Source organism: Alexandromys fortis, unplaced genomic scaffold (genome assembly GCF_014885135.2).
Source record: "Alexandromys fortis isolate MF-2015 unplaced genomic scaffold, M_Fortis_MF-2015_v1.1 scaffold_1, whole genome shotgun sequence".
NCBI lineage: Eukaryota > Metazoa > Chordata > Mammalia > Rodentia > Cricetidae > Alexandromys > Alexandromys fortis.
In genome coordinates, this window is record NW_026067927.1 from 40358989 (window position 1) to 40386944 (window position 27956).

At 48.1% G+C, this 27956-nt stretch overlaps 1 protein-coding gene across 18 annotated transcripts in view; it reads left to right on the forward strand.

Moving 5' to 3' along the window:
• The window catches only part of Aopep (aminopeptidase O (putative)), a 257197-nt gene that overhangs the window by 190659 nt on the left and 38582 nt on the right, over positions 1-27956 (forward strand). For 7 of the 18 annotated variants that reach the window (XR_007591941.1, XR_007591938.1, XR_007591940.1 and 4 more), the window contains 2 exons: positions 1339-1407; positions 1511-1585. Coding sequence is in view for 6 of the 18 variants with exons in the window: in XM_050143424.1 (XP_049999381.1) it covers positions 1339-1407; positions 1511-1585 (144 nt within the window). In the remaining 12 variants the exon portion in view is untranslated. Of the gene's footprint in view, positions 1-1334; positions 1408-1510; positions 1586-9744; positions 10271-27956 lie in introns of those variants that run through there. The other 11 variants (XR_007591934.1, XR_007591936.1, XR_007591937.1 and 8 more) reach the window with 5 other exon arrangements.

Genomic DNA, 27956 nt, shown 5'->3' on the forward strand with positions numbered 1-27956 from the left:
ATGGATCTGAGAGCAAGCTCACATGTGTGTTTGAGATTACAATCAAATGAAAATTATGAGGCGGGAAATAAAAACCTTTAAATACTATCCAGCCATAACAGGTTCTCGTAGATGTCTGTGTAAACTTAGTTTATAATAGTTACCTTTCTTCCTTTGCATTGAGCGGTTTGTGTTAGTGTTCCTAAAGGAGGCAAACACCCACTGGAATGACTGAATAAAGCAGTGTCTGCCATAGTGAATATTGATTCCTGAATTATGAGCAGCATGAGGCCTGAACACTTTAACGTTCTCTTTCTGTTTAAAAATCAAGTAGATCTGCATAATGCATGTTGATAATTTATATGTTTACGTGTATGCGTGCTTCCAGGCTTTCCAAATTGTTAACTGTTCTGTGCTCTCCTCTTAAAGGAGGATAGACTTGGTTGTGACGGATTTAGCAAATGAATACACATTTTAGTACCTGGGTAATGAGGTACAAAACTGACTTCATCTGCTTACGTTCTAGAGTTAGTTTTTTGGTTTGGTTTGCGTTTCTAGAAATAAGAACACTGCTAAGAATCCCCCACTAGAGCAGGCCTGTTGTTTATTTTAGGACATAGGCATCTTTAGTGGCCACATGAGGGTCCGGCTGTACTTGGGAATGGAGGGTACAATAAAGTTTTCCACTCTGACGTCTCATTAAGCAGCTCCTCTTTGTGTAAAGTACTCCGTGGCAAAGTTGCTTCTATTTAAAGTCCCGAGTTTGATCTTGGCTTTGATCTAAACCTTTTGATCTTGAAAGAAGGATGGAGTAGCAATAAAGAGGGCCCGACAGACTTTCTTTAAAGAAATGCGATAAAGTTAAAGGGCGGTCAGAGTCAGCCAGTACCGGCAGCACCGCAGCCTTTCCTCAGGCCTGGTTGGCACGGAGAACGGAGGAAAATGGGGCGAGTCCATCCTTGACTGTGGAACAGGACCGCCCCCCTTCCACGTGCTATGCAGGTCCACGGGGAGACACGCACAGGGGACTCCCCAGGTCACCTGCCACCTTGGAGGTGCTGGCAGGAAGCTTCCTCCGGAACCCTGGCTTAGGATGGGATGGAGGATTCTTCCAACCCTCAGCCACAGCCTCAGACTGGACCGGGAGGTGTGTGGCGGGGGAAAGCGGGGGTGGATGGATGGATGGGTGGGGGGAGGCGTATGGGGGCGCAGGCCCGGGCAGAGGGTGCTTTCTGAGAACAATAACAGCGGGGACCTGGGAGCCTACACCTTTAAGGCAGGCCCCGCCCCGCCCCGCGCCCGGCCGAGGTGGCGCTTGTGGCGCTAGGCTCTTGTGAACTTGACTCGCTCTCCCCGCAGGCGCTGCGGGAGGAGCAGGAGGCCGAGGACTGCAAACGGAGTGGGCTGGCAGGACGAGTGGGCTCAGAGGTGAGTGCGGCAGGCAGAGGTGGCAGCAGCGCACGGTGCTCCAGGTGAGACGGACGCCTGCACCTCGCGGCCTTCTTGAAATGCTGTTGGGTTTTGACTTCAGGTGGCGAAATGGATCCGACTGAACCGCAGACCCCGAAAACGCAAACGAGGGAAGCCAGAAGCCGCCTTTGAAAAGGTAGGGGCCCTGGAGGGCGCTGCCGGGAGGGGTTCCTGGAGTGTGTGCTGCCTTGTGCCCGGGATTCAGTCTCTGCTACTAAAATAGCGTTTGGGGAGTTTGTGTTAAATTTACAGCAAGAAAGCTTTACCCGTGTGGGCTGTTGATAAACAGTGGTGTCCGCCGTGACCGGGATGGGGGCCTGTCGGGTGCTCCTTACACTGCCGCGGTGCCTCCTGAGAAAGGAAAGCTTCTTCCCGGCGGACCCCCACAGGCAACGGTACCCGCACCCACGCAGCCAAACCCCGACCCGGAATCCTGTGGGAAATGGGCAACTTCAGAGGTGCCGGGACCAATTTTCTTTTCTGTCCATCAAGTGAATTTATCCCCCTGAATTTAGAATTTTAATAGTTAGTTTATAGACCTTGCTCCCTGCTCTCCCTTGTGAATGAATGCTTGAGGTGGAAACTTGATTCATCGTGAAGTAAATATTTTGAAATCAGGTGAGTAACCTATTAGCCCCCTTTCTTATTGAAAAGGGGGCAAATGTTAATGGCATGTTTTGGTTTTGTCAGTTTTGCTTAAATATACTTATGCAGTTGGGGGTGGGGTGGTAATAGCGCCAAGGGACTAAAATAGTGGAGTGTGTTGTTCTGCCGGGATGGATGACGAGTCACTGGGCTCTGAAGCCAAATTCTTGCTGATAGCGATGCTGCCAGCTTCTGTGATGTGTTGCCTTAGTATGGGCATCGTGGCGTCTGAGAACGTGCATGAAGCTCACAGTAAAGAAGATGTGGAGCTCCCGAGTGCACTTGAGGGCACTCAGGGCCACTTGGAGGAGACCAGGGTTAACTAGGCGTATTGTTGCTCGCACACAAGGGGCCCTGAGTGTCTGAGAAGTGCCCCCCACCCCGCCTTGTTAGAGAGAAGCCATTTATGTCAACTCAGTTCAGCAGTGGTAAGAAAATACTCTTTTTAAACAGAAGGATTTGGGGATGTACCTTAGCATGCTGTAGCAGGTTATGGTTGTTGAACTCTTAAAAGGTTTGTGAGTGATGAGTGAGATCATAAAATGTCTAAAGAATGAAAAGCATTATTTGTGCCTAGCACTTGAACAGATGTTTGCAGGTATAATTATTAGGCAAGAAATAAGATCAGCCACACATGGAAAAAGGAGAAGTCATTATCGAATACTTGGTAACTGTGCCTCAGAACTGGGGAGGCCAGAACAACTGAGGCCTCCACCTTGGAGCACAGTAGCAGCGCTGCCCCCTCAGCCACCCTGCCCGCCACTGTGTCCTGGTAGACCTGCTGGAGGCTGCACCTCTGACTTTCCTCTGAGACCATGTGGGTAGCAGTTTAGGGCACTGGATGTGCCTGGTGGCCATGTGTTTTGTCCCTGTCCCCGCTTCTCCCAGATTCCACCGGCACTGTGGAGGGCTTGTCTTGTGTTAACACTGGGGGGCAGGCCCTCTGAAGGGCCGTGTGTGCCGTGAGATCTGTGTCCCGGGAGCGTTAGAATGGGATCCGAATGGCACAGGGCCCAGGGGATGTGTGTCCCCTAATTCTAAAATGAGGACGACACTGGCTTAGAGTTCAGCCCAGGTCCAGGGCTCGGATGTGAGCCTGTTGCTGATGGAACCTCAGCAGCTCACTCAAGAAGAAAATGGTCTGCTAAGCCTGGCCTTCGTGACTCATGCTTTAAATCCAAGCACTCAAGAGGCAAAGGTGTGCACATCTCTCTGAGTTCAAGGCCAGCCTGGTCTACATAGTTCCAAGACAGCCAGGGTCCTGTAAAGAGACCCTGTCTTAAAATAAAATGAAAATGAAAACGTCTGTTGGGCCACAAGCAAGTTAGCTCCTGTGTTTTTTCTGTGTCTCCACCGTGCGCGCTTCTGCTTTCGCCAGTTTGGCAAGACTAAAATGGGAGTGTGCTTGTGAGGCCGTTCCTTCTGGACCTGGCCACTATCTGCTCCTTTGTCTTCTTTGTCCTTGCCCTCTCTCGGGCTGGCCAGGTGTCCTCCTTCCTGTCCTCCACTCCTCAAGTGTCCCCCACATTCAGGCCTCTCTGGGTTGGCCTGGATTAGACTGGACTGGACTGGGTAGATTTGGCTGAATGGGACTACGGAATAGATCTGAGCAGCTTTGACTAAGCGGCCTGTACTAACATCTACGCTGGAACTGGGATGTTTTCCGTCTATAGGCGGATGCGGCTTTTACTGCCCAGTGAAAAACAGAACCTCCTGGCTGTCTTGAGACAGGAAAACAGCCGTGGCAGCAGGCCAGGCCCGGAGCGAGCCGTGTGGAAAGAATGTCTTCTTACAGGACGCATTTGCTTTCCCCTTAAAGAAATTGTCCCAGCCAGAGAAGCAGGACAGTCCGCTGCCTGTGCTCGGCTGTGAACCAGCAAACAGTAAGTTAAGTGACCGTGACACCAGATAAGCGGCTAGAGCGCTCCCTGGACTCTCCTGGCCACCGTGAGCTTCCCTTTCTGGCCATTTCTCTCGCCAGAGAACCGTCTTTGAGGACTTCGCCTGTCTTCTCTGCTGGGCTGCTTCTTGGGATGTTCCTTGACGTTCATTTCTGTGTTGCTCTAGCTCCCCTCTCTCTCTGTCCATGGCTGTAACTGGATTCTCTCATGACTGTTTCCTCTCTCCGCTTCCTGGAATCTTTCTCTATTCACCCCGATTCTCTCCCCTTTTCTATTGTTTCAAATGCCCATTATTTAGTTTGAATAAATTTTGCAACCAGAAGGCAAGAACGTGAGTGGCCGACCGAGGACGGTCCGAGGCCAGCTCTGTGGGGTCAGTTCCAGTTGTGATTTCAGTAGTGAGAAGTATGTGTGTAGATTGTGCTACGTGATCTTTTGGCTTTAAATCACATCAACTTTTAACTTGAAGATTAAACACAAATTATGTATCACCGTTAGAGTGTAAGGGCTGATATCTTAAGACATATACATGTGAACAAAGTTTAGATATCTTTTAATCTAAGAATTAAAATATGTATTACAACAGCACCTTATGAAATAGTATATTTTAAAGAAAATGCACTTGCAGTGAGATTGTGCTCCTTAAAGAAAGAAAATTTCTGTTGTTAGAGTCCAAAGAATCCCACGTCTGATGATGACGTGGAGAAAGCTTCTCGGTGTGTGTGCTGAGATCCGAAGCTTCCTGGCCACTGGACTGACTCAGGAAGCCATCTTCCACGTCTGGTATGTCTGCAGCAGGCATCCAGGGTGCAATGGGCCGGCCTTTGTGCGTCGTGGCTTTCACGGGGAGCTGACATTCACTCCCCAGAACCTGGAAAGCAGAACTTTGGAACTTGCTGTTTTCTGAAAGGTGGATTGAAATGTGCAGACTTATTAACAGCCGGAGAGTACGAGGTGTTTGTGGCTAATGATCAGGCTGTCAGCTCTGTGTGTTCTGATGAAACCCTACAGTTTGGAGCATTCTCACTCTGCTTTTCTGTTGTTTATGTAGTTACACACGCGAGCCATACAATCCATGGTAATCTCTGTTGGGATAATTCACCACGATTTTTAAATCTGTGTCTCGACCCAGTGAGGTTCGCATATTCAACACCATTTACTCCTTTGAGGTGCATTGCACACTTTTGTGGCAGTTGTGCCCTGAGAACATGCAGAATGTTTTAAAGGTAGGTAGTTCAGGCTTTAAATGTTCTACTGCCGTGTTTGTCTTTTGTGACAAAGGTCTTTTATATTCAGTTGTAATTCTGGAAACCAGTATTTAAGTTGTTACAAAAAAAGTTACTTTTGCCTGTGCATATAGAGGCAGTGGTGTGTGTTAGGCTTCACTTGAAGCCGTCAGAGCTCAGACCAATAAACCAGCCCATACAAACTTGGAGCATGTGACCAAGCACACCCCCAAACTGGTAGCCACTCCCTGCACCCAGAAAACTGGTGGGTTTGGGCAGCTACCCTTACACCTGGGGCAAGGGTCCCCTGGAATTCCCTGGCTTGGTGACCATGCCTGTTTGAGAGTGCTGTTGCTCTGAGAGAATCTATAACTAGTCCACACTTGCAGAGCCATGGCCTCGTACAATAGCTTCATTGATGCTTGATTTCCATAGAAAAGCTTTATGGGTTCTAATGAATCACCAGCCCGCCCTTCTTCACCTCCTCAGTGAGTGGCTTTGTGTCCTGTGTGCCCACTGTGCCTGAGTGATGGGAGACGGAATAATTTATGAGAGGTTGTAAAGAAATCAAGCAGAGAGGTGTGTTTGTGTGCAATGAGTTGTGTTGCAGGGATGCTGAGGGACCCCTGGGTACCTGCATCTTGTTTCTGCACCTCCTCCTGCCCTTTTATTTCTTATAAGTCCTTAACAAATGTATTATTCTATATGCAGGTCTCAAGTCAGATCAGATTATGTAAGTTTCTTGACATTTTTTGCTTACTTTAAGCTAAACCAAGAAAAAATTGCTGATAAAATATATTTTTGTAACCTAAGAAAGACAGTTTAATTTGTATAATTTTATGTTATTAAATTCTCATCTGTTCCATAGATTGATTCTTTTTAAGAATCTGCAATTTAAAACCAGAAAAAGATTCTGACAATTCTGTGTATGGTAAAATCCCCGCCAGCTTTAAGCCGGCATAGCAGGAAAATTAAAACAATGACCAGCCTGCCCTAAACGGTCCTTGTAACCCACAGTCACCCACTCATCCTCACCCGCTTACTCAGAGACTCCGAGTGGAACCGTTAACGCATCAGTAGCCAGCACTTGCCACGTGGTGAGCGCAGTTCTGAGCCTCACACACAGTAGTTGATGTGAGTGTCCCACGAAAGCCTGTCACAACCAGCAAGGTGTCAGCTCCTCTGCCTAGGGAGGGCGGTGTGAGCGAGTCAAGTGACTGCTACAGAAAATGTCGGGCTGCATCTGAACTTCCCGTTAGGCCTCGACCACCAGCAGCACAGAGCGCGCATTTCTGAATTAAGAGCGTCTCAGCCAGCATGTATTTTGGAAACACTTGAAAGAGTGCAGATAATTGCACTTGTGCTGGTTTTAGTGTGTTTGATACCAGCCACCACCAATCCTCCATGCTGAGAAAGATGAAAGCCACTTTCATATAAAACATAAGACTTGGGTTGGAAAGGGAGGTGGGAGAGGAACATTTTTTGTGGCTTTTTAGTTACTTTTATAGGCAGCATTAATTTCATTCCTGTGACAGAAGGCTTTCATTGGCAGCCGCTCTAAGCTTGGGCATTTTAATGAGCCGCTGTTTTGTGCCTGGGCTCATATGGCACTAATAAGATGTGTTATTTTTAGTAGCACCTACTGGTGTCACCTTGGGTTAGGACCTGTCATTGTTTCCATTCATCATGTGTTAGAGCAGGCAGACACACAAATGTATTCGGCCCAGAGAAGCCAGCCGGAGTCTGTCTGCTCTGAGTTCATCCACTAGTCCCCGTCTGTCTGCTCTGAGTTCATCCACGAGTCCCCGTCTGTCTGCTCTGAGTTCATCCACGAGTCCCTAGCTCTCAGAACTCACGTGGTCCCATAAGTGCTGTATGACTGATTAGACGATGGAGCCCATAAGTGCTATTTACTGTTACAGCCTTACCTTGATGCTGCAAGATTCTAGAAAACTTATCTAGCCAGACAGTGGTGGCACAGGCCTTTAATCCCAGCACTCAAGAGGCAGAGGCAGGCAGATCTCTGTGAGTTCGAGGCCAGCCTGGGTTACAGAGTGAGTTCCACAATAACCAGGGATACACTGAGAAACTCTGTCTCAGAAATTTTTTTTTTTTACCAATTTGTTAAATTGTGCTATTTATTTTGTTCCTTGCTGATAGTATCCATGAAAATATGTTGGTCAAGATTATCTGGGGTTTCTGGAGGAGGTTTCTTTAGTATCTTCTAGAAAGAGGGCTTGGAGGCAGAAAGCCTTGACACTAGACCTGACTTTGGCCCTGGGTTTGTGACGTGGCTTTTGTTTCCCTCTGAGAGCCCAGTACACAAAGTGATTAAAGCTTGGCTTGTTTTTGTATGAATTGGTGGATTGGTTTTGTCATTTTGGGGGGTTTGGGGCAATGTCTGGTTTGGTTCTCCAGTTACTTTTTTATAAACACCCTTCTTTCTGTGATGTGAGCAAGGAGGAAATTAGACACCATTTCTGTTCCTTCACCGTTTATCACGTGTCCTGAAATATGCTTTTACTTCCAAGTAATCGTGTACGACGTGGTGAACCAGCTGTTTTCCATGGCACGCTTGGAGATCCACACAGCTCAGTTTTGGTCATTGCCAGGAGGGTCAAGTGTATGCCTTCACTATTGGTAGCACATACCCCCTCAAGGTGTCCCCTTCACTCTGCACACCATAAGGTCACTCTCAGGTGATGTCTCTTCCTGCCTTGTGGTTTTTGGAAGCTGATTTGGTGTTTCTCTCTCACAGGAAGGGTTGTGGAGACGATACTGGGTCACAGCTGTGTGGTTGCCGATCTGTCCTTAGCCCTCGCCTTCACTTGTTCTTCTTTCTCTGATCTCATTCCCTTTCTTCAGAGTGACCCTTTCTCCCCCTTGCCTCCCACCTGAGTGCCTGGATTTCTTTTTCTTTAAATTCTAAAAATTTTCCTCTAAAATGCCTTACTGTGGGTCACTTCCCACAGTTGCTATTTGGCTTTTGAACTTAGTTTTCCTGGTTTGTATGTTGAGAACATCAGTTTTCTACTCTCTGTGAGCAGACGTAAGCCTAGATGAGATGTACCTGAAGTACTTTGAATCCGTTCCTCCGGTGTCCTCTCGAGACTCTGCTCAGGATGTTTGAAGTGTAGAGACTTCGTGTCTTTTCAGCTTCCTGAGACATGGAACATCACTGGCTCTACGTGATGAGAGGAGAGACCCTTGCTCCACTCGGGGGGATTAACTGAAGAATACGGGGGCTTCTGATGGAAAATTCCAGCTTCCTTCTGTTTTTCTCTCTCCTACAAAACCCTGGGTTTCTATCTTCTAGAGAACATACACGGAAAAACGATTACCTATTCTTCAGTAATGAGTAACGTAGAAAGCTCAAGTCAGCCAGCGACCCATCACACTGTCTGGAATCTGTTGTACATAAAGCCCTCTGTCAAAAGCTGCTGGAAAATACCAAGGAAACGAGCTGTCGTTTCTGACGAGGGGAAGATACAGCACAGGACACACCAGCCACCACTCACAAAGCAGTCTGCAGCAGATAACAAAAGCACACGCAGGGATGAAGGCTGCCACTGTGCTGAGCTTCACCTGAGGACATCCACACTCAGGTTTCATGCCTGGACCTTGTTTGGATAAAGCAGCTTTTTGCACACACAAGCAGGAAGTTACGGTGGGGAATTGAGTAACTGAATTAACTGAAACCATTTTAATACATTGGCCTGATTTGTAGGCACTGATAGGGAGGGCTTTGAGTGATCCATGTGTAAGTGGTGGTGGTCTTTTTACTTGAGAATGCATTTCTTGTGTAAATGCCCTCTGTTTTTGCAGGTGGGACTAGAATCCATCACTCAAGTTCTGTCAGCACTTAAGAACCAGGATAGGCCAGAAATGTGACCTTATCTCTGATCATTCTTTACCAAATTCTGTTTATTTAGACAACTTTGTTGCTAACTTTATTTCATATTCATGACATAGAAAACCTGGGGCAACAAGTAAAGATTATCAAAAAGGAATTAGAGAAGGCAGATGCTGAAAGAAAGCTGATGAGGTCCCTGTCAGGGGTGCAGGAAAATCTCAGAAGGTGGGCGGAGTAGGTGTGGGTCTCCAGGCTGACAGCAGGATATTGATGTGTTCTGCTCATTCCACCCTGGTTATTTTGTAGAACCGACAGGACTTGATTTCTGCCGCCAACATTCAGATGGTCTTCTTGAACAAATAAATTGTGAAGTTAGCGTCCGTCTATTGCTCAAAACTCTGTGTGCCTCCTGTGCTGGACCGATGGTTCTGTCTCCTCCCTTCTGCTCTCCCACTGTCTTTTCACTTGGCTGCGTTACTGTTTTAACATTCGGTTTCGAGACAGAGTAAGAAGTTAAGACGTTTCAGTATTAGCGGCGGTGATCCATTGTTCCAGAATTTTCCTGATTTTTAGTCTCTTGGGAGTTTTTGGAAATTGTATCCTGGCATTGAGAAAGTGCCCCATGTTCCCAGCAACACAGCTAAAATGGAACCCTTTTTATTTTTTAAAGTTAGCGTCTTTCTGGTGATGGAAAGCAAATGGACTTAATGGACCCTGGAAGTCTGAGCATCTCATGTGTCCACAAATCGAAAGTTTTGACTTCTCAGCCCTTGGCTTCTGAACGTCCATGTGGAAGACTCCAGCTTCTCGTGTATATGAGAAAAGGGAGACAAACTGATTTCCCAGCTCATACCATGAAACCATGTAGAAAGGGGGAATGATCTCAGAATATAGACTTTCTGCTTACAAGGTAGCAGGACTCAAAGCTTGCTGTAATCTTCAGCTGCAGTTTCTACTGTTAGTCTGGTGTTCATGAAGAGAAAAGCGTATGTAAGCCAAGAGACCTTGAACCAGCCACAGAAGGAATCTGGAAACAGATGTGCAGTTTGGTCTCCTCGTGCCCCCTTAACTAACATGTTAGTATCCTGGGTTGAGGAATCACCTCAGCAGCTCTTTCTGATATGAAGAGGAAGGACGCTGGCTGCCCCAGAGCCCAGAAAACACGGCGTCGAGTCTTTTAATGACTGTTGAGCTCGGTAGGTTTTATGTGCCATGAAGTTTGCACGTGTGCGGTAGTTTGCATTGAAAGAAAGTTGTCTGGTTACTGGTTGCTGACTGTCAGTCTGACTGGAGAGAGGAGCCGTCTTAAGCATGCCGCAGCTGCAGCGCCACAGCCCAGTTCCAGAGTCTCTGTCATCCCGAGTTCTTGTGCCCATTTCTGGCCAGTTCCCATTCCCATTCCTAGCTCTCTGCTTTCTGGCTTTATAGCTTGCCTTTTCTAGAAACTTCATTGCAGTTGACTCATATATGGCTTAACTGTCTTACAGTGTTTGGGGCTGTTCAGACAGCGCTCTCTCTGCAGTTTGGTTTGTTTTCTCTTTGTTGCAGTGATATTGCATTGCTGGATTTACTACATTCTGTTTATCCATTTACCAATTGTTAGACACACTTGGAATTTGTTTTTTGCTGTAGTTTCTGTTGTTACACACACTGCTTCATTGGTGTAGCTGCCCTCGTCCAGACACGTATCTTCTTTTCCTTTGTTGGGAACGCTGGGCTAGAGTAGCTCAGCCTGCGGCAGGTGCTCTGTTAGCGGTCCCCACCAGCGGCATCCCTACACCCTTGCCCACCGCTGTTACTGTGCAGTCACGGGTGCAGCCAGGCTGGTTCTTGAAAAGATATGCGTGTGTCACCCTTTAGTCCTCCATCTTGCAGACTTTGGCTCCAAAAGTTGGAAATCTGGGTGTCTCCGCAAATGAGTCACCACACCTTCAAGGCCAGTTGGCTCCTAGCAGCCTGCTTTCTGATGCAGAGCTCCTGTGAGTCAGGGCCCTTTGTGTCCTCACAGCATTCCTGGGTGTGGCTTCCTCTTTGTTTCCTAAAGATGACCATCCTCACCCTCCCTGGAATGAGTCTGATGCTGCCAGCGTCCTCTTGTCCTTCCAGCAGAGCCCAGCTCTGCTGAGACCTTGGGACCCCATGTCACCTTGTGGAAGGGTTAGGTATGTTCCCCTTTTAAGCCTGGTGGGAGTTATATGGGTGCCCTGGCTTTCACTAAACATTGGATGCATTTTTAGGACCCCTTTTCAATAATGGTGAGAAAGGTCGGTGACCCGAAGGCATGTGACTTGGGCTTTCCCTTCTGATGCTGAGACGGGAGCGTGCTGGTCTCTGCAGCAACAGATGGAGTTTGTCTAGCTGTCTGCCTCCAGGCCTTACTCTGCTTCAGAGCAGCAGCAAACTCCCTGTGTCTCGTGTCACCCTGTCTGTTGTGTCCTCGCAGCCGGCCTGGAGTCCTGAAGCGTGGTTTCATGATGCTGATATGCATTTCAGGTGGATGCTGGGTAAGTCGTTGCTGTGGATTCTTGACGGAGCTTTTCTTTCACTCTGGCCCTTGCAGCATGTATGATTCCCAGTGCACAGCTACTGTGAGGCCAGAGAAAGACAAGGTTCCAACAGTGTGCAGTGTTCTCTTTATCGTGTTACAAAAAGTGAACTCTAGCTGTCTGTGAAATTACTGTTTTCCTTGGATATTCTTAGTTGCGTGGAGGTTCTGAATGTTAAAGAGAAGTCAGAGTTTTGGACCTGTGGAAATCTGACTGTGTGCCACGCTGCATACAGCATAGCGCATTGGGAAGACCACGGAGTAGAAGGCAAGCTCACAAAATACAGTCACCACTGGCAGGAAGCTGTCAGAACAACTGGAAAAGCCACAAATCACACAACCAGAGGAGTAGGCTCTGTTCTAACAATCACTCGAGATCCTAAGTGCGTTTGTCTGAGGGCCTCATGAGAAGACAGGGAGGCGATGGCCATGCTGCTTCGCTTGAGAAGCCGTGCGGCTGGGCTGATGACCTCACGGCTTCTGCAGCTCAGATCCTTATCTGGTTTTTAATTCCTAGGCTGTGTGCTGGCCTGATTCTCCCCTGCCTCCTTTTTACTGCATTTTCCACTTGTCGGTACCCCCACCCCCACCCCCACCACACACACACACACACACACACACGCAGAGGCACACCAGTTTGGGGTTCTGCATGAAGATAAATGTGAGGCCAGACATGCTGAGTCTGGGCCCTGGACACTGAGGGGGACAGGAAAGGAGTCTAGTGTCCCCTGGAAAGCCATCCCCAAGGAAACCCTTATGCTCTGGCTTGTTTAGAAGTGCACAGACTGCACTGTTTTGGCACCAAGGACTGGGCCAGACAGGCTGGCTGCTGCGGGGACAGCCAGGCACCCACAGGGTTTGTCACAGAAGTGAGTGCGTGTTTGTGCGTGTGCGCATGCACACGTATGCATGCATGTAGTATTAATGTATATTGAATCAAATGTAAGTGGCCATCGTACATTGGAATGAAGGGTAGCGTCACCCCAGTGCCTTCCCTGCAGCCCTCAGATATTTTTAGTAGATGTAATGTTTCCATGTTTGTGCATGTTCATACCTTGATGAGTTTCAAATTTAGTTAAGGAAATTTTCCTTTGTGCTTAAAGTTTTTGAGTGTTCTACTCTGGCATTTTACCACTGAACCACATCCTAAGCCTGTGGAATTTTCTTACTATTTGTTGGGCTTTGCTTGTAGGGCCAGTCAGACCATCCCTGAAAGCATAGTGATAGAATTAAAACTATACATGGAACATGAAGGTTCGGTCCCTGAGAACGGTGGGCTGCAGAGGGCAGGCGGAGCAGGCCTTGGGGAGGAAAGGAAAGCTGCTGGCAGCTGTGGAGCAGAGCTGTAGGCGGTGACGGCCGATCAGACTCCTGCAGGCTTCCTCTCCTCCACTCTCGAGGGAGCGTGTCCGTCATACTGGCCCTGGGGCACACTTTGCACCTGGTGTTGGGTATAGCATGGTCTCATAAACGAATGCTGGGCTGTCAGAAGACAAACCTGATTGACCTGGGCATGTCTGGTAGTAGAGGATCCATGCCCGGGCTGTGTGTACACAGGTTGGGAGTGTGTGCCTAGAAACATGGGGGAGGGGCCCCGCATACGCACCACCGGACTGGCCTTGGTCTCAGAGCATTTTTGGTTTGTGATGGGACCTACTCTGTGGCCAGCCTCTCCCACCCCTGGACTGAAGCTGCAGATAGCGTTTCCAGAACGGGCAGTTTGCCTGTGACTTTGACTCACCAACCGACCAAGCCTTAGCGGAACTGCTGGGTATAATGCAGAGTCATTGGCAGCCTTGCCCATCTAGGAAGCCGCTAGTTGGAAACAGTGAGGGTTTGAACAGACAGAGCACTAGAGCAGAAGGTAAAAAATGTTTCTTTGCTTCTGCTTGCTCAGCTTCAAACTCATTTTCTGTTAGTTTTCTCTGCTGTTTTGAGACAGGGCCATGCTGCGTAGCGCAGTCTGGCCTGGAGCTGGATCCCCCCTGCCTCTGCTACCGTCAGCACCACCGCCCTGCTCCCCATGAAGTTTGCCATAAGAGAAGTCAGACTCTGGCCAGGACTCTCTCCAATGTCACGTGTGAACCGGGGCTGGCTACGTCTCACTTCTCTCCTGGGTAGAACCTGTTCTGAGGTCACAGACTGGTACAGACAGCTCCCAGTGTGGGTTTTATGGATTACTAGTCTTGAGTGTGGTTTGGGCACCTGGAGACTGAAACGCGTGCTTTAGACGGAGCACAGGGAAGAAGCAGACCATACTGCGTCTTTGCCACAGAAACCGTTACCAGCCTGTGGACAGCTCTTTATGGCGGACCTTAGTGCCTGTTAGACAACGGTAGTCGGCCAAAGTGCCCGTTGGTGAAGGACATTGTACTTTCCAGGCCGTTTTTTACTTTGGTTTTCTGAGTCATGCTAACTGTGGCTGGCCTGTTCCTGTTTCTCTTCCCAGAACATGTGGTTTCCTGAGCTGCGCTCTGTACAGAGTAATGTTGTGGTCCCTGACTCTTTTAGAATTAAGCTGAAATCTGATGCTTTTCTCTGTCCTTAGAGCCCTCAGCACTGGGATGTGAAGTCACGTGGATAAAGTGAAATCCCATGTTCCACTATTTTCTCTTGGCCACTCCAGTCTTTGGAAGCCTTGGAATGACTGCCTTAGACCTGCCCACAGCCATTTGTCTTTACTGAATTAAGAGGACAGGAGCCCTAGAGCTGAGGACAGATAGGGATGTATTGTCCTCATGGGCTGGCGGGAATGTCCCCAGTATTAGGTTTCAGGTGGCAGCTCTAGCAGGTGCCAGCCAGATGTATCAGAGGCAGGCGAGGTCTGCCTTCCAGCCTCACCTAGAAGCAGCCCTGGGTGGCTGCCTTTCCTGTAACCTCGGTGTTTAGAATGTGGAGGCGGTGTGAGGGGACTTCAAGATTGTCCTTGGCTACAAAGGGAATTTGAGGCTAGCTTGCTCTACCTGAGACCCTTGTCTTCAGAAAACTGCAAAAACTTAACTAGTATCTGCTAGGAATTCCCATGGCTCCTCCTAGGGTACTTTAGTGGAAGCCACCAGGGTCATTTGCTGCTTTGGGTGTGGTCTTAGTGAGCTAACTTTACAAGGTCTAACCGTCAACAAGTCCATGTTTGCTGCTGTCCTGATCACAGAATGCTAGGACGGCTTTCCGAACAAAGGCTGCACTCTCCAACCGACTGCTGCTACTCCACGACAGAGGAGAGGTTTTACAATAACTGATTCTCAGGTTGAATCGACTTGAAATACTTAATACATTTCCCTAAGCTCAGACTTACTAACAGAAACCCACTTAGACACTAAAGAAGTGGGCAGTGTTTGTCTCAGCTATGAGTAATGGGCTATGCATGATTAAAAAGGCTTCTCAGAATGGCCTTGCTTATGTAATCAAGGATCGATGCATTTTAGAAGGGTTTTATAAGTGAGCCACACAGTTACTTGGTAATCAGCTGTCACTTTGAAGTAGTTAAAAGGGTCCTTGGACAAAGCCCAGTGGACTGACTGTGGCTTCCTAATTGCTAAGTATTGAAACTCCCTGTGCCCTCTGAATTATGAGCATTCTTGAATTTTTTATGGGGGATGAAATTATTTTTTTATGTAGGATAATTTTCATGTCAAACGTTGCATTAGCCAGCAGTAGCAGTACAGGCAGGCTGTGGTCTTGTCCTCCCAGATCCCCTCTCCTCTCTGAAGTTAGCATGCAGAGTCCAGCATGAGAAAGCGAGATGGGTGTGCTGAGTCCCGAGATGATGCCAGCCGCCGTCTTGAGCGGCCCCTGGCGTTCTCCGAGCATCCTAACATGGCTGACAATGAGCAGTAGCTGCTCTTAGACTCGGGCAGTTAGGGGAAGGGTGGAGGCCTCTGGAACGTTTCCTCCTGTCAGCAGAAGGACAGACTAAGGATTTCAGAGGCCAAAGGAAATGACACCCAAGCGATGGCTACAGCAGTTTCCAGACATGGCGTCGGTGTGCCCTTGTTGACCACCGGTTGCCCAGACGGGGCATGTGCGTGCAGAGACTATGCGTGGCACCACCAGCCAGAGTAACTCTCAGTAGAGGGGACTTTTGGCAGGCAGAACGGTTTTATTACTTTCTTCTCAAAATAAAAGGAATTCTCTTGGGGTTGGTGGGAAAGGAGGTGAATAGAGCATTTCCTGTTTCCTGCCCGTGCAACTCTTTCCACAGCAATCTGTTTGTCATAAAATGGATTTTTGCCCAAATTGGCTACAACCAAAAATAACTTCACCCCATTTCTGTCAGTTTGGCCAACTTTCCACATGCGCAGTTTGTGTTGCTACCTCTCCTAGTCTGAACCTCTGTGAGGATGAGGCCCTGAGGTGCTCGCCTTCCGAATGTGCAGGTGATGGTGTGTTTCTGCACTGGGCCACAAGATTGTCCTTACTCCTTGTCTCCCATGCTTCCCAGCCTCCCCTCAGTAACTTTTCTGTCACCTTGTGGCCAACAGTATACGCGGGCTGCCAGGCTTCCCCAGGTCACAGCTAGGAGTTCAGTAGGTGCTTGACAAACATCAGGCTTTTCAGAGATGGGAGGGGACAGCAGGCTAGGGCGTCTCAGGTCACGGCACACTCTGCTTAGTAGATTGATGTTTTCATTATGGGTAATTATTAAGTTGATGTTGATTTTAACACGTGCAGCCTAACTTGGAGATTTGGAAGGTCACAGGCTTGTGTTTGTTTTAGGTTATATGAACTAAACATAGACCTTCACCAGTTTCTCATTTCCTTACTGTTCAGTGTCTGCTTCCACCGCTTTAAAAAGTCCTGTGTTGTTAGTGTAGTGGGCTTTGTGGTTCCCAGGCCCCAGTACTGCCCCCGCTGGCTGGTGGTGCACAGTAATGATTGGGCCCGGCCAGTTCCTGTCTAATAGGGCCATGACCTGGCTTGAACTCTGTAATGAAGAAGGAACAGACTTGCTTGCTCCCCTGCATGCCTCTGTCTCCCCCACACTCCTCTATTATCCAGGAGGAAATTGAAGAGCGGATTTCTGCGTTCTCCTGGTGCTCTTAGGCTGATGTCATCTTTTCCACTGCCCCAGTCAGGAAAGCAAAAGCCACACAGCACAGATCCAACACTCCACAGCTGCCCAGGGCTTCAGCTGTTGGCCCTCTATGCCTGCTTGTGTTTTTAACAGCCTCGAGAAGTCATAATTTATATACCATAAACAATTTGTGATTTTTATTGAATTAGTCAGGTTGTACAGGCATCACCAGAATCCAGGTTTGGAATGTATTCATCACCCTCAGAAATTCTTGGTGCCTGTTAGTGGTCATTTTCCATCCACCATCCACCCCAGCACGGGAAACACGTAGTTTTCCTTTTAGTAGGTTTGTATTTTCTGGATGTTTCATAACAGTAGAATTAATTATGTGATACATAGGTATGTATATATAATATTCTATTTGCCTTCCATCTTTTGGCATGCTTCTAGGTCCATCCATTGTTTAATGTAGGAATGTAATTTGTTCCTTTTCATTCCTGCGTAGCGTTCCAGTGTGTGGATACACCACCTTCGACCCAGCCCCGCCTCACAGTCACTCGGTTGTTTTCCGCTGCGCAATGACTCCTGAGTTTTTGCAGGGACACGTGTCTTTGTTATTTTGGGAGCATACCGAGGAGGCAGACACTGTTTACACATGCCAACTCAGTTGTCCTTGTTGCCCTGTTGGCTTCTCCTCTCTGTCTCTGAGTTCTACCATCAGCCATATATGTGGCACTTTGACAACTTCCAGTTAAGTTTTTTTTCTTATGGGCTTGATATAAGCTGTTTAGTTTGTCAGAGGGGGGTGTATGTAATACTCAGTAAATTAATTTATATTGAGAAGGTGATTTTTGTATCTTAATTTTTTTTTATAATTTCTCTGACTCCACATAATGTTTGCTGGTTTGTGCTTCTGATTATGGACATTTACTATAAAGTGGTCTTGAATGGGTCTGAGCCCTGTCTTGTGGGGCTGCTGATAAACAATCATTAGTTCCCAATCAATTGCATTTGGGAGCTTTTAAGAATTCTTTATTTAAAGCATGCCTCTGCTGTGTTTGGATGAACTTGGGCTATTGTCATAGGCCTGGCCAAAGTTCTACAAGCTGCGTGGCATCCTTGGCATGGCATCTTTGATGTGGTCTCCTTGGCGTGGCAAGTCTTTCCCATTGCTTGCTGCACTGAGGGTTTGCAGGTGTGTTCCTCAAAGTGTGCTGAGTGCATCATGACGAAGCACCCTGGAGTGGCCCTTTAGTCCTAGGTTGGCTCACGGGCACACTGGCTGTGGTCTGCTCTGAGAATGTGCACTTGTCCAAAGGCAGATGCCTAGATAGAGCACACAGCGCTCTGAGAGGAAAGACAGGGGAGGGTACGCTGGCTCACAGCCCTCAAGTGCCTGAGTCTGTGGGAGGGCTATTGCCTGCTGAGCTGACACTCGGGCTCTGATATTTGAACAGACAATTCATCAGCTCGCAAGGATGGTTTTAGTGCCAGGTGTACATTGTCTTACGGGGCAGTTCATTACAGGGACTCCGTAGTGGCATTTCGTTTGTATTTTAGTAACTAAAGCTTGCCCCCACTGTCAGTCTTACAGATCAGACAAGTGCTGACACACACCTTTGATCACAGTAGCCACACTAGTTGCCATAGAAATCAGGCGGTGCACACCTTTAATCCCAGTGGTGCGCCTTTTAATCCCATCTCTAGAGAGGATTATAAAACGGGAGGAGACAGTTTTCAGGCCCAGTCTCATTCTGAGATTCCTGGAGACAGGATTGCCATTTCTGACTAAGGAAAAGGTAAGAGCCAGTGGCTGGCTGCTTTGCTTTTCTGACCTTCAGGTTAAATCCCAGTGTCTGTCTTTGCGTTTTTATTAATCATGCTCATGGTTAAGTGTGCCTCTAGGCCTGTGCAGGTGGAATCTGTTTTTTTTTTCTTCCTTTCTTTTCTTTCCTTACATTCTTTCTTTCTTTTAATTTTATGTGCGCATTTGTCTGTGTGAGGGTGTGGGATTCCTTGGAACTAGAGTCACAATTGTGAGCTGCCATGTGGGTGCTGGGAATTGAACCCAGGTCCTCTGGAAGAGCATTAGTACTCGAACCGCTGGGCCATCTCTCCAGCCCCGCTGTGTGGGTAGAGTCTGGAAAGACCGTTGGAAACCCAGTGCAGTCCAGCAGAGTGAGCACGCAGGCTCAGCATGCATTCCACATCCTGTATTTAACGTGTGCTTGTGTCCTCAGGAAGGAGGCAGCCACGTCAGCCTGGAAGGATGCCATCTTGTTGGATTTTCCTAAGAGATGGTTGCAGTTTCAGAATGTTCTTCGGGATGCATGTATAGCATCCAGGCAGCTGTGGTTTGTGTCAGCAGCTACATGTGCCTGGTGACTCTGCAGGCCACTCACCCCACGGCCTTCCTATGCCTTAGTTTGCCAATAAAGACATCCATGTGAACAAGTTATAACCACCCTTATATTTTAAATGTCAAGGTTGCCTCACCCAAGCACATGTATTATGTGTGTTAGGTTTTCTAGGGGTTTGCGTTTCAGGCGAGTTTCAAAAGCAAGACCCTGCTTCTCTACCGTAAGAGCCATGGCTCCAGGTTCCCCCAGGCTTTGAACCACAGTAGAGCAGTTTGGTCTCTGGGTAGGAGAAGTTGCTATGAGTGATGGGGAGGCTGTGGAGGAGGATGCGGGAGACCAGAGCTTCCAGGTGGTAGAACTTTGCCTGCCACCAAAGGTGCCCACTTGCTGCAGGTTGAGTCTCTGATGGAGATGCCAACTTCCCCTGACCCTTGATCTCTGGAACTTGGCACCACGTACTCTGTGGGTGGAAAGCAGAGTCTCTTCCCTTTCTCCCCTTTCCCCTTCCTTATTGTGACGCGGGGGAGGGCGCGTGCACCACAGCCCTTGGGTGGAAATCTGAGGATAATTTTCAGAGTCAGCTCTCTCTTCACCTTGTCTTTTGTTTCTGCCACACCACAGACTCTCGGCTTGCTAGCCCAGGGAACTGTCTCTGTGTCCCTTCTCACTGTAGAAGTGGTACAACAATCCATGCATCCCAGCAGCTTTGCTTTTCTTTCCCTGGACGGAACTCAGGTCAGGAGGCTTACACAGCGAGAGCCTCTACTGGGTGAGCCATCTGCCTGGCCCCGAGCCACATTCTGAGAAGAGCCATTTCCCAGAATCACAGCCCAAACACAGGTGGGGCATCAGACTGTGGCCTCATGGGAACATTGCTGAGTCCCTGGCCTGCCTGGTACAGGTGCAGGCATCAGGTCAGTTTTCCTGTCCCCGCCCACTGGCCTTTGCCTCGTTTGCCGGGAGCTTTGCTGTGAGCAACTGCGAACCCTGTTGCTCAGTCAGGACCTCCAGGCCCCCTCTCAAGGCCTTCCTCTTGGAACTCTCAAGTATAAACTGTTCTATTCATGAACTGCGAGCCACCACCCTGTGCTCTCCCGTGCCATGTCATCACTCTTTCGTGTTAGTGTTTGAGAGACACCACGCTCTGTGAGCACCGAGCAGAGGTGAAGCGTGTCCTTCAAACGCTGCGGCCACTTCAGTTGGTATTGATGTTTTGGGCACTTTGGTATTTTGTGAGCGCCTTCTCTAGACACCAGCTACAGTGAGGAAAAGAGTTCATCGAGCCTCATGATGAAGGCTCCCGAGAAAGGGAAGAGGACTTCGTTGTAATCTAATGTATGTATTTAGCTTATGTAGTGTGTGGATCTGAGTGGGTGCCAGGCTGTCTCCTCTCCTGGTGCTTGGCTGGGAGATGTAGCATCTTCCCAGTGGTCCCCTCCTCTGTTCTTGAGGGTGCTATGGCCAGTGTGGTCTCTGTTTCTGTGTGAAAACTATTTTTGATGGGCCTGTTTCCTATGTTTTTGTTCCGTTCACCATGCTCAACTTCTGCATTCAAACAAACTAACTTAAAATTAAGAAATTTGGTCTTTTCTTTTTGATTATCAAAGTGGTATTGTCTGTTAGAGAAAATTTTAAAAATATGGACAGGTTTAAAGGAGAAACCTTAAATTATGTTGTGTGGTCGACTCGGCTGTGTGAATGCTCCGCTGTTTGCCTCTCAGTCTTCTAGGGGAGCTCATCATTGAAGCAGGACGGGAATGGGTTTCACATTTATGACTGTAATTTTTTTCTTTTACTTCAAAGGCAGTTCTCTCAAGCTCCCTTTTTATTGCTTAAATTAACCAAATTCAATGATGATTTTAAAATTCTGCTTTGGGAACAAGATTTGCTCTGTAGCTTTCATAGAAAATGTCTTGCCTAGCCATGAATACTGGGGTTCAGCACTTGCTGGAGCTGCAATCCTGAAGATCTGAAGACTTGGAAAGATAGGTGCAAAATTGTCCCTTGCCCAGCTGTGAGTGTCCATGGATACAGAGTCCTCCAGGGAGCCTGGATCCTGCAGGGCCAGGAGGGACACAGGCCCTGCAGTTCCCTCTTTACCTGAGACTGTCCCGTAGTGATTCCGGTGTGAAGAGCCAGGCAGCCCTCTTGGGTTTCCTCTTCCGTTGGTACTTGAATTGTAGTGACATCTGTTGCCAAATATGAGGCCATGAATGTGTTTAGTGTGTAGTCACAGTATGGAAATCATGGAAGACCAGCCCTGTTCAGCAATTAACTGTGGGGCTATTGCTGTTTTACTTTAAGGGCTGCACTGAAATGGATACTGCCTACTTACTTCTAAGAGAAAACGCAGTTACACAGCCCGGTCCTCTTTTCTGGCTTTTATTAAAATGCAAATAGCTTAAACTTCAAAGCAGCTTAATTGAATCCTGACAGCAGCAGAGCTGACACTTGGCTTTGGCCGGGGCATTTTTACTCTGTCATCTGGCCTGGCTGGCTTTGCTGACCAGCTTGCTCTTTTAGCTTCTCGGCTGGGTGTGATGGGCACTAGGAGAAGTGTGGACTCGGGGTGTGCAGAGACACACTGCTGCAGTGGTGCCTTTGGGGTGCACGCTCAGCAGAGCCCCCCTGAGACCCACCTGAAGTTCTTAGCAAAACGAAGGGAATGTGTCTCTGCTCTTCAGGCATCTGTTCCTGTTAGTTTCAGAAGTAAATGTCATGGAACCCAAGCAACCGTCTTCTGTCTTAAACACCAAGCAAGGCCTCACATGTGGCAAGAGTGCTGGGTGGTTATTTTAGTGCTAGAGGAGACTGCTGACTGACTGTAGCCACAGCCAGAGCCTGAGAGCCCAGCTCTGTGTGTGCTAGTCTGAATTGGGCTGTAAGGACAGATTGCTAGAACTCAGCTGTGCACCTGGGAACCAGCTCCGCCTCCTGCAGGGCAGGGCACCGAGCCTGAGCTTCCTGAGCTGCCCAGATCACATCCACTCCTGTTCCTTCAAAGGAGAGCATCACGTGTAACCCATCTTCAACTCTCCCACTTATCTGGGGATCATCCTGTGTATGGACCGCACCACAACTGAGGGGCTTTGATGTGCCAGGGTCCCACCCCATCTTTTGAGTGCATGTGTTTCTGCTAAAGGCATGGTTTTTTTTCGAGTGCTTATGGGGGGCATGGAGAAGTGGCTTACTCCTCTGTAGCTTTTTGTACTTTGTGGTTTCTCTCATCCTGTTACATTAACCATAACACAGAGAGGAGCCTGATCAGAAGGCGCATGTCCCAGGAAATCCAATAACTGCAGAGGCCAGGAATGCTGCAGGGTGACTTAGAGTCTGGAAACGGATGTGCTGCCCGGCGTATTCAGGGAAACCCCGCAGTCTGGTTTCTGTCCAGGGCCCTCATTTTCCTCATTTTCAGCCCTCTCCAACCTGAAGCTTTAGGTCCATATGCCAATAGACAGCTTGTTAGAAAGCTCCGCTCTCAAGGACACAAGCTGCTCAGATGTGTTCTCCAAGAAGTAAGTCCTGCCGCAGGAGGTCCCAGAAGGAAAGCCAAAGTAGAGGTGGGTTCCTGCATGTGATGGAAGCGTGGTTTCAGGCTGGGGTGACCAGAGGCCGACATGAGAAGCTGTATCCCATGGCTCACAGTGTACCTGGGGATTATTCGCTGACCTCTTGGGGCACAGTCTATAACTAGCAACAATAAGAATTGGTGATTGTCTCAGGAAGGGGCAGGTGGACGCTGCTTCTGTGAGTGGTTCTGCTGCTTCTCACTGTTCTCCAGGTCTGCTCCTGATAGACACCCAGAGTCTCGTGAGTAAGGAGTTGTACACAGTGCACAGCTGGGATGGCTGTTGTCCTAGTACTATGCCAGGTGCTGGACAGGATAGTTAATTCTAGAACACCCGTGTGCCTTGCACAGACTTCATGTAGAAGCCGTGGGAGTGTACACCTGACATGTAATACAGTACAGTGCAGTGCAGTGCACACCTGACATGTAGTACAGTGCAGTGGAGTGCACACCTGACATGTAGTGCAGTGCAGTGCAGTGCACACCTGACATGCAGTGCAGTGCAGTGCAGTGCACACCTGACATGTAGTACAGTGCAGTGGATTATACACCTGACATGTAGTGCAGTGCAGTGCAGTGCACACCTGACATGTAGTACAGTGCAGTGGAGTGCACACCTGACATATAGTACAGTGCAGTGGATTATACACCTGACATGTAGTGCAGTGCAGTGGAGTGCACACCTGACATGTAGTACAGTGCAGTGGAGTGCACACCTGACATGTACAGTGCAGTGGAGTGCACACCTGACATGTAGTACAGTACAGTGTAGTGGAGTGCACACCTGACGTGTAGTACAGTACAGTGCAGTGGAGTGCACACCTGACATGTAGTACAGTACAGTACAGTGGAGTGCACACCTGACGTGTAGTACAGTACAGTGCAGTGGAGTGCACACCTGACATGTAGTACAGTACAGTATAGTGGAGTGCACACCTGACGTGTAGTACAGTACAGTGCAGTGGAGTGCACACCTGACATGTAGTACAGTACAGTATAGTGGAGTGCACACCTGACGTGTAGTACAGTACAGTGCAGTGGAGTGCACACCTGACATGTAGTACAGTACAGTATAGTGGAGTGCACACCTGACGTGTAGTACAGTACAGTGCAGTGGAGTGCACACCTGACATGTAGTACAGTACAGTATAGTGGAGTGCACACCTGACGTGTAGTACAGTACAGTGCAGTGGAGTGCACACCTGACATGTAGTACAGTACAGTATAGTGGAGTGCACACCTGACGTGTAGTACAGTACAGTGCAGTGGAGTGCACACCTGACATGTAGTACAGTACAGTATAGTGGAGTGCACACCTGACGTGTAGTACAGTACAGTGCAGTGGAGTGCACACCTGACATGTAGTACAGTACAGTATAGTGGAGTGCACACCTGACGTGTAGTACAGTACAGTGCAGTGGAGTGCACACCTGACATGTAGTACAGTACAGTACAGTGGAGTGCACACCTGACGTGTAGTACAGTACAGTGCAGTGGAGTGCACACCTGACATGTAGTACAGTACAGTATAGTGGAGTGCACACCTGACGTGTAGTACAGTACAGTGCAGTGGAGTGCACACCTGACATGTAGTACAGTACAGTATAGTGGAGTGCACACCTGACGTGTAGTACAGTACAGTGCAGTGGAGTGCACACCTGACATGTAGTACAGTACAGTATAGTGGAGTGCACACCTGACGTGTAGTACAGTACAGTGCAGTGGAGTGCACACCTGACATGTAGTACAGTGCAGTGGAGTGCACACCTGACGTGTAGTACAGTACAGTGCAGTGGAGTGCACACCTGACATGTAGTACAGTACAGTATAGTGGAGTGCACACCTGACGTGTAGTACAGTACAGTGCAGTGGAGTGCACACCTGACATGTAGTACAGTGCAGTGGAGTGCACACCTGACGTGTAGTACAGTACAGTGCAGTGGAGTGCACACCTGACATGTAGTACAGTACAGTGCAGTGGAGTGCACACCTGACGTGTAGTACAGTACAGTGCAGTGGAGTGCACACCTGACGTGTAGTACAGTACAGTGCAGTGGAGTGCACACCTGACATGTAGTACAGTGCAGTGGAGTGCACACCTGACGTGTAGTACAGTACAGTGCAGTGGAGTGCACACCTGACATGTAGTACAGTACAGTGCAGTGGAGTGCACACCTGACATGGCCAGGAAAGATCTCTGCAGCTGCAGCCAGCACAGGTGGCTAAGAATGGCTTAGCCTTGTTGGTAATTATGTATATGCTGATGGCGTACATACCCCTGTTGTATTTCCTGAGATAGTCTTTTCAGTATGTCAGAGTCCGGAGGCTGGGAGAGTGGAGGGGAGAGACCAGCCTAGCATGCCTTCCTCATCGCACCTCCCCCGCTGACAGCTTCAATGAGGGACACGTTCCTCCATTCTTCACCCCACACGGTGACCCCCGTCTGCAGTCACAGTGAACTGACTCCCCAAACCTCCCTGTTTTGGGGACCCAAATGTGTGTATCAGAGAATGTTATTGCACGTAAAATTACAAAAGTTCTTCCTTTTTTCAAAAATAATGCATTTAAAAGTTTTAATTGTGTCTATGTATATGGGTTTGCGCCCCTAAATACATTGCCCACGGAGACCATAAAAGGACATCAGATCCCATTGAGCTAGAGTTACAGATGGTTGTGAGCCGCTCAGTGTAGTTCCTGGAACTGAATTGGGTCCTATGCAAGAGTAGCAAATGCTCTTCTTAACTACGGAGCCATCTCCCCAGGTTTCCTCTTTCAGAATAAGAAACACTAGGTTAATTATTACTATCATTAATTGTCCTGCTTCGTAGACCCCTGTCACCAAAACAGCTGTATGTGAAGTGTGGGCATTCAAAGGTGTGAGCCTTAATCTTCAACACAATCCAGCTCTTCAGTCACAATACAGGCGTTTGTGTTCTCTCTTCTTGGTTCTGCCACAGACTTGGGAGTAGAGTAGGAAATCCATGATGGTTCTAGGCAGGAACTAGCAGAAGTCCCATTGTGTATGAAGTTAATTGCTCCAGATTTCATGTGTGCAGATGTAAACTCGTGGCTGTGATAAATAGGCATACTATCGAATTCCATTGTTTACTTAGTCCTGGGGAGATTTTCAGTTCTTGTATGTTGTGTTCCTGCCTTGCTGTCCATCACCTCCTCACAAAGCCACTGAAGATGAGAAGATTGCATGCTGAGGACAGGCCCCTGTTATGTTCTAACAGAAGTTTGTTTGGGAGCCCTGGCATGCCTGGTACTTTGTTCTCCTGTTCTCTGGGGCACAGAGCAAGGAACCTCCCCACCCGCTGCATTGAGAAATGAACTCCAGGGCTCGGTTGTACACTATGCCTCTCTCCTTCTTTTGCTTTTGTAATTTGGAGACAGGCTCTTGCTAAATTGCTCAGACTGCCCTTGAACTTGCTGTGTAGATGGGGCTGGCATTGAACTTGCCATCCTGCCTTTGCCCCCAGGTACCTGGGTTTCAACTCAGTTTGAAATGCCTGGTCTTATTTTGTGCTCTAAATCCAGGCTAAGCAGTCATTGCCTTGCCTTTGTTTTTTGTTTGTTTGTTTTTTAGGTTTTTAGACAGTAGTTTGAACTGTGGTTCACAAGGAGGTCCCTGCACTCTGCATGCACAGAATCTGGTTGTCACGTAGTGTTCGGATGCCAAAGGATGGACTGTCCTGGTAAATCAAGTTCTGGTGCCCGTCGGATAGATGAGGGGCTTTGAGAGCATGCAGCATATCAGGAGGGCTGGGACGAAACAGAGTTTTGAAATTCTGTTTGGATAATTAACTTCCTCAACCCGTTTGCTGGCTCGTGAGGCCCCATTGGACAAAGGCACTGATGGCAAGCTGTGAATATGCTCCTGTTCCTGTAGGGAAAGGTAGGACCATTGGCTATACTTGGACACCTGTTTGACTTCGTGTGGTGCCGTACTGAGAGAACACAGACTGTTGAATGGTGTCACATGGGCCTTACTGGGGATTCCTTCCAAGGGAGGGATCAGAGTGGAAGGACTTTGGCTTTCATAAGACTCTCCCTAGAACTAGAAGATGGCCCTAACCATTCAGCATTTTGCTCAGGGATGTGGAAGAGATGAGTATTTCACGATGACCACACTTCACTGTTCTCAGACTGGACACTGCCTGGTGGTGTGTTTGGACAGTCTTTCCCAGTCATGCATCCTGTAGTGTTCATGGCCAGGGCTGGCAGTGACTCACACTCTAGGGCAAGGTGGCATCCTGGTGGCTCACTAGCTGTCCAAGTGAGTAGTACAAAGAATTTTCTTTATAATTTGTGTGTATTTGATGTTATGTTTTCTAAAGTAAATGGCTCTGATACCAGAATCAAGTAATATGTATTTTTTCCTACTCCTTCCCCAATCCCCAGTTATTTATTTTTCCCCCAGACATGTTTTCTGGATCTCCCCTAAAGCATAAGTCTTGAAACAGGATCCTTTTGAACACAGAGGCATGTAGATGTATTTGTATTTTAAGTCCTTCCAGGTCTTTGCTGTGGGAGATTAAAATGGCTTTGGGACCCTCTGCATTGTGAGCACAGGGACATCACGTGATCACGTGTACATGTGAGCTGCTCTGAGCCTGAGGATGGCTGAGCCTTTCACTGACCGATTTTTTGGTTTTTGAGACAGGGTTTCTCTGTAGTTTTGGAGCCTGTCCTTGGAACTCACTCCTAGACTAGGCTGGCCTTGAACTCAAAGATCTGCCTGCCTCTGCCTTCCAAGTGCTGGGATTAAAGGAGTGCACCTACACCACCAGGCTCACAGACTGATTTTTAAAGATCTTTGCCTGTAAGTTTCTCAGAGGGACATCTGAAAACATAGTTACTTAAAATATGAAATTATAGTTTATGAAGACAGAATTTATCGGGCAGGCCCTACTTGCTTCTCATAGGAAGACAACCCCAATTTTTAAATGAACAACTGCCCCCTAAAATGACAGTCACAGTGGGTCAGGGAGGAAGGTCTTTATTACTTTTAGAGATATTTTTAAGTGTTCCTTTGTTTTTGAAATTACAATATTGCACCATTCTTTCCTGGCATTTCTTTCCTTCTGACCTTTGCACGAACCTCACATTGTACTGTCTGGAATTAGTGACCTCTTTTCCTTCGTTATGTACAGCCTTAGATTGTTAATTGTTGTTACATAGATGTATATAAGCACAGCCTGCTCAGTACAGCAATGTTACATGCATATGTACAGTTTAGGGCTAACTTGTACTGGTGACAGATCAGGGGCTCTCCTCTACGAGTACTGTTTCTCTTGTTCTCAGCAGGCCTTAGTTACCTGCAAGAACTGCATCTTTTTACAAGAGTTCCCTTCCTAATTTGCTTACATTTTTGCTGTAAAATAAAATA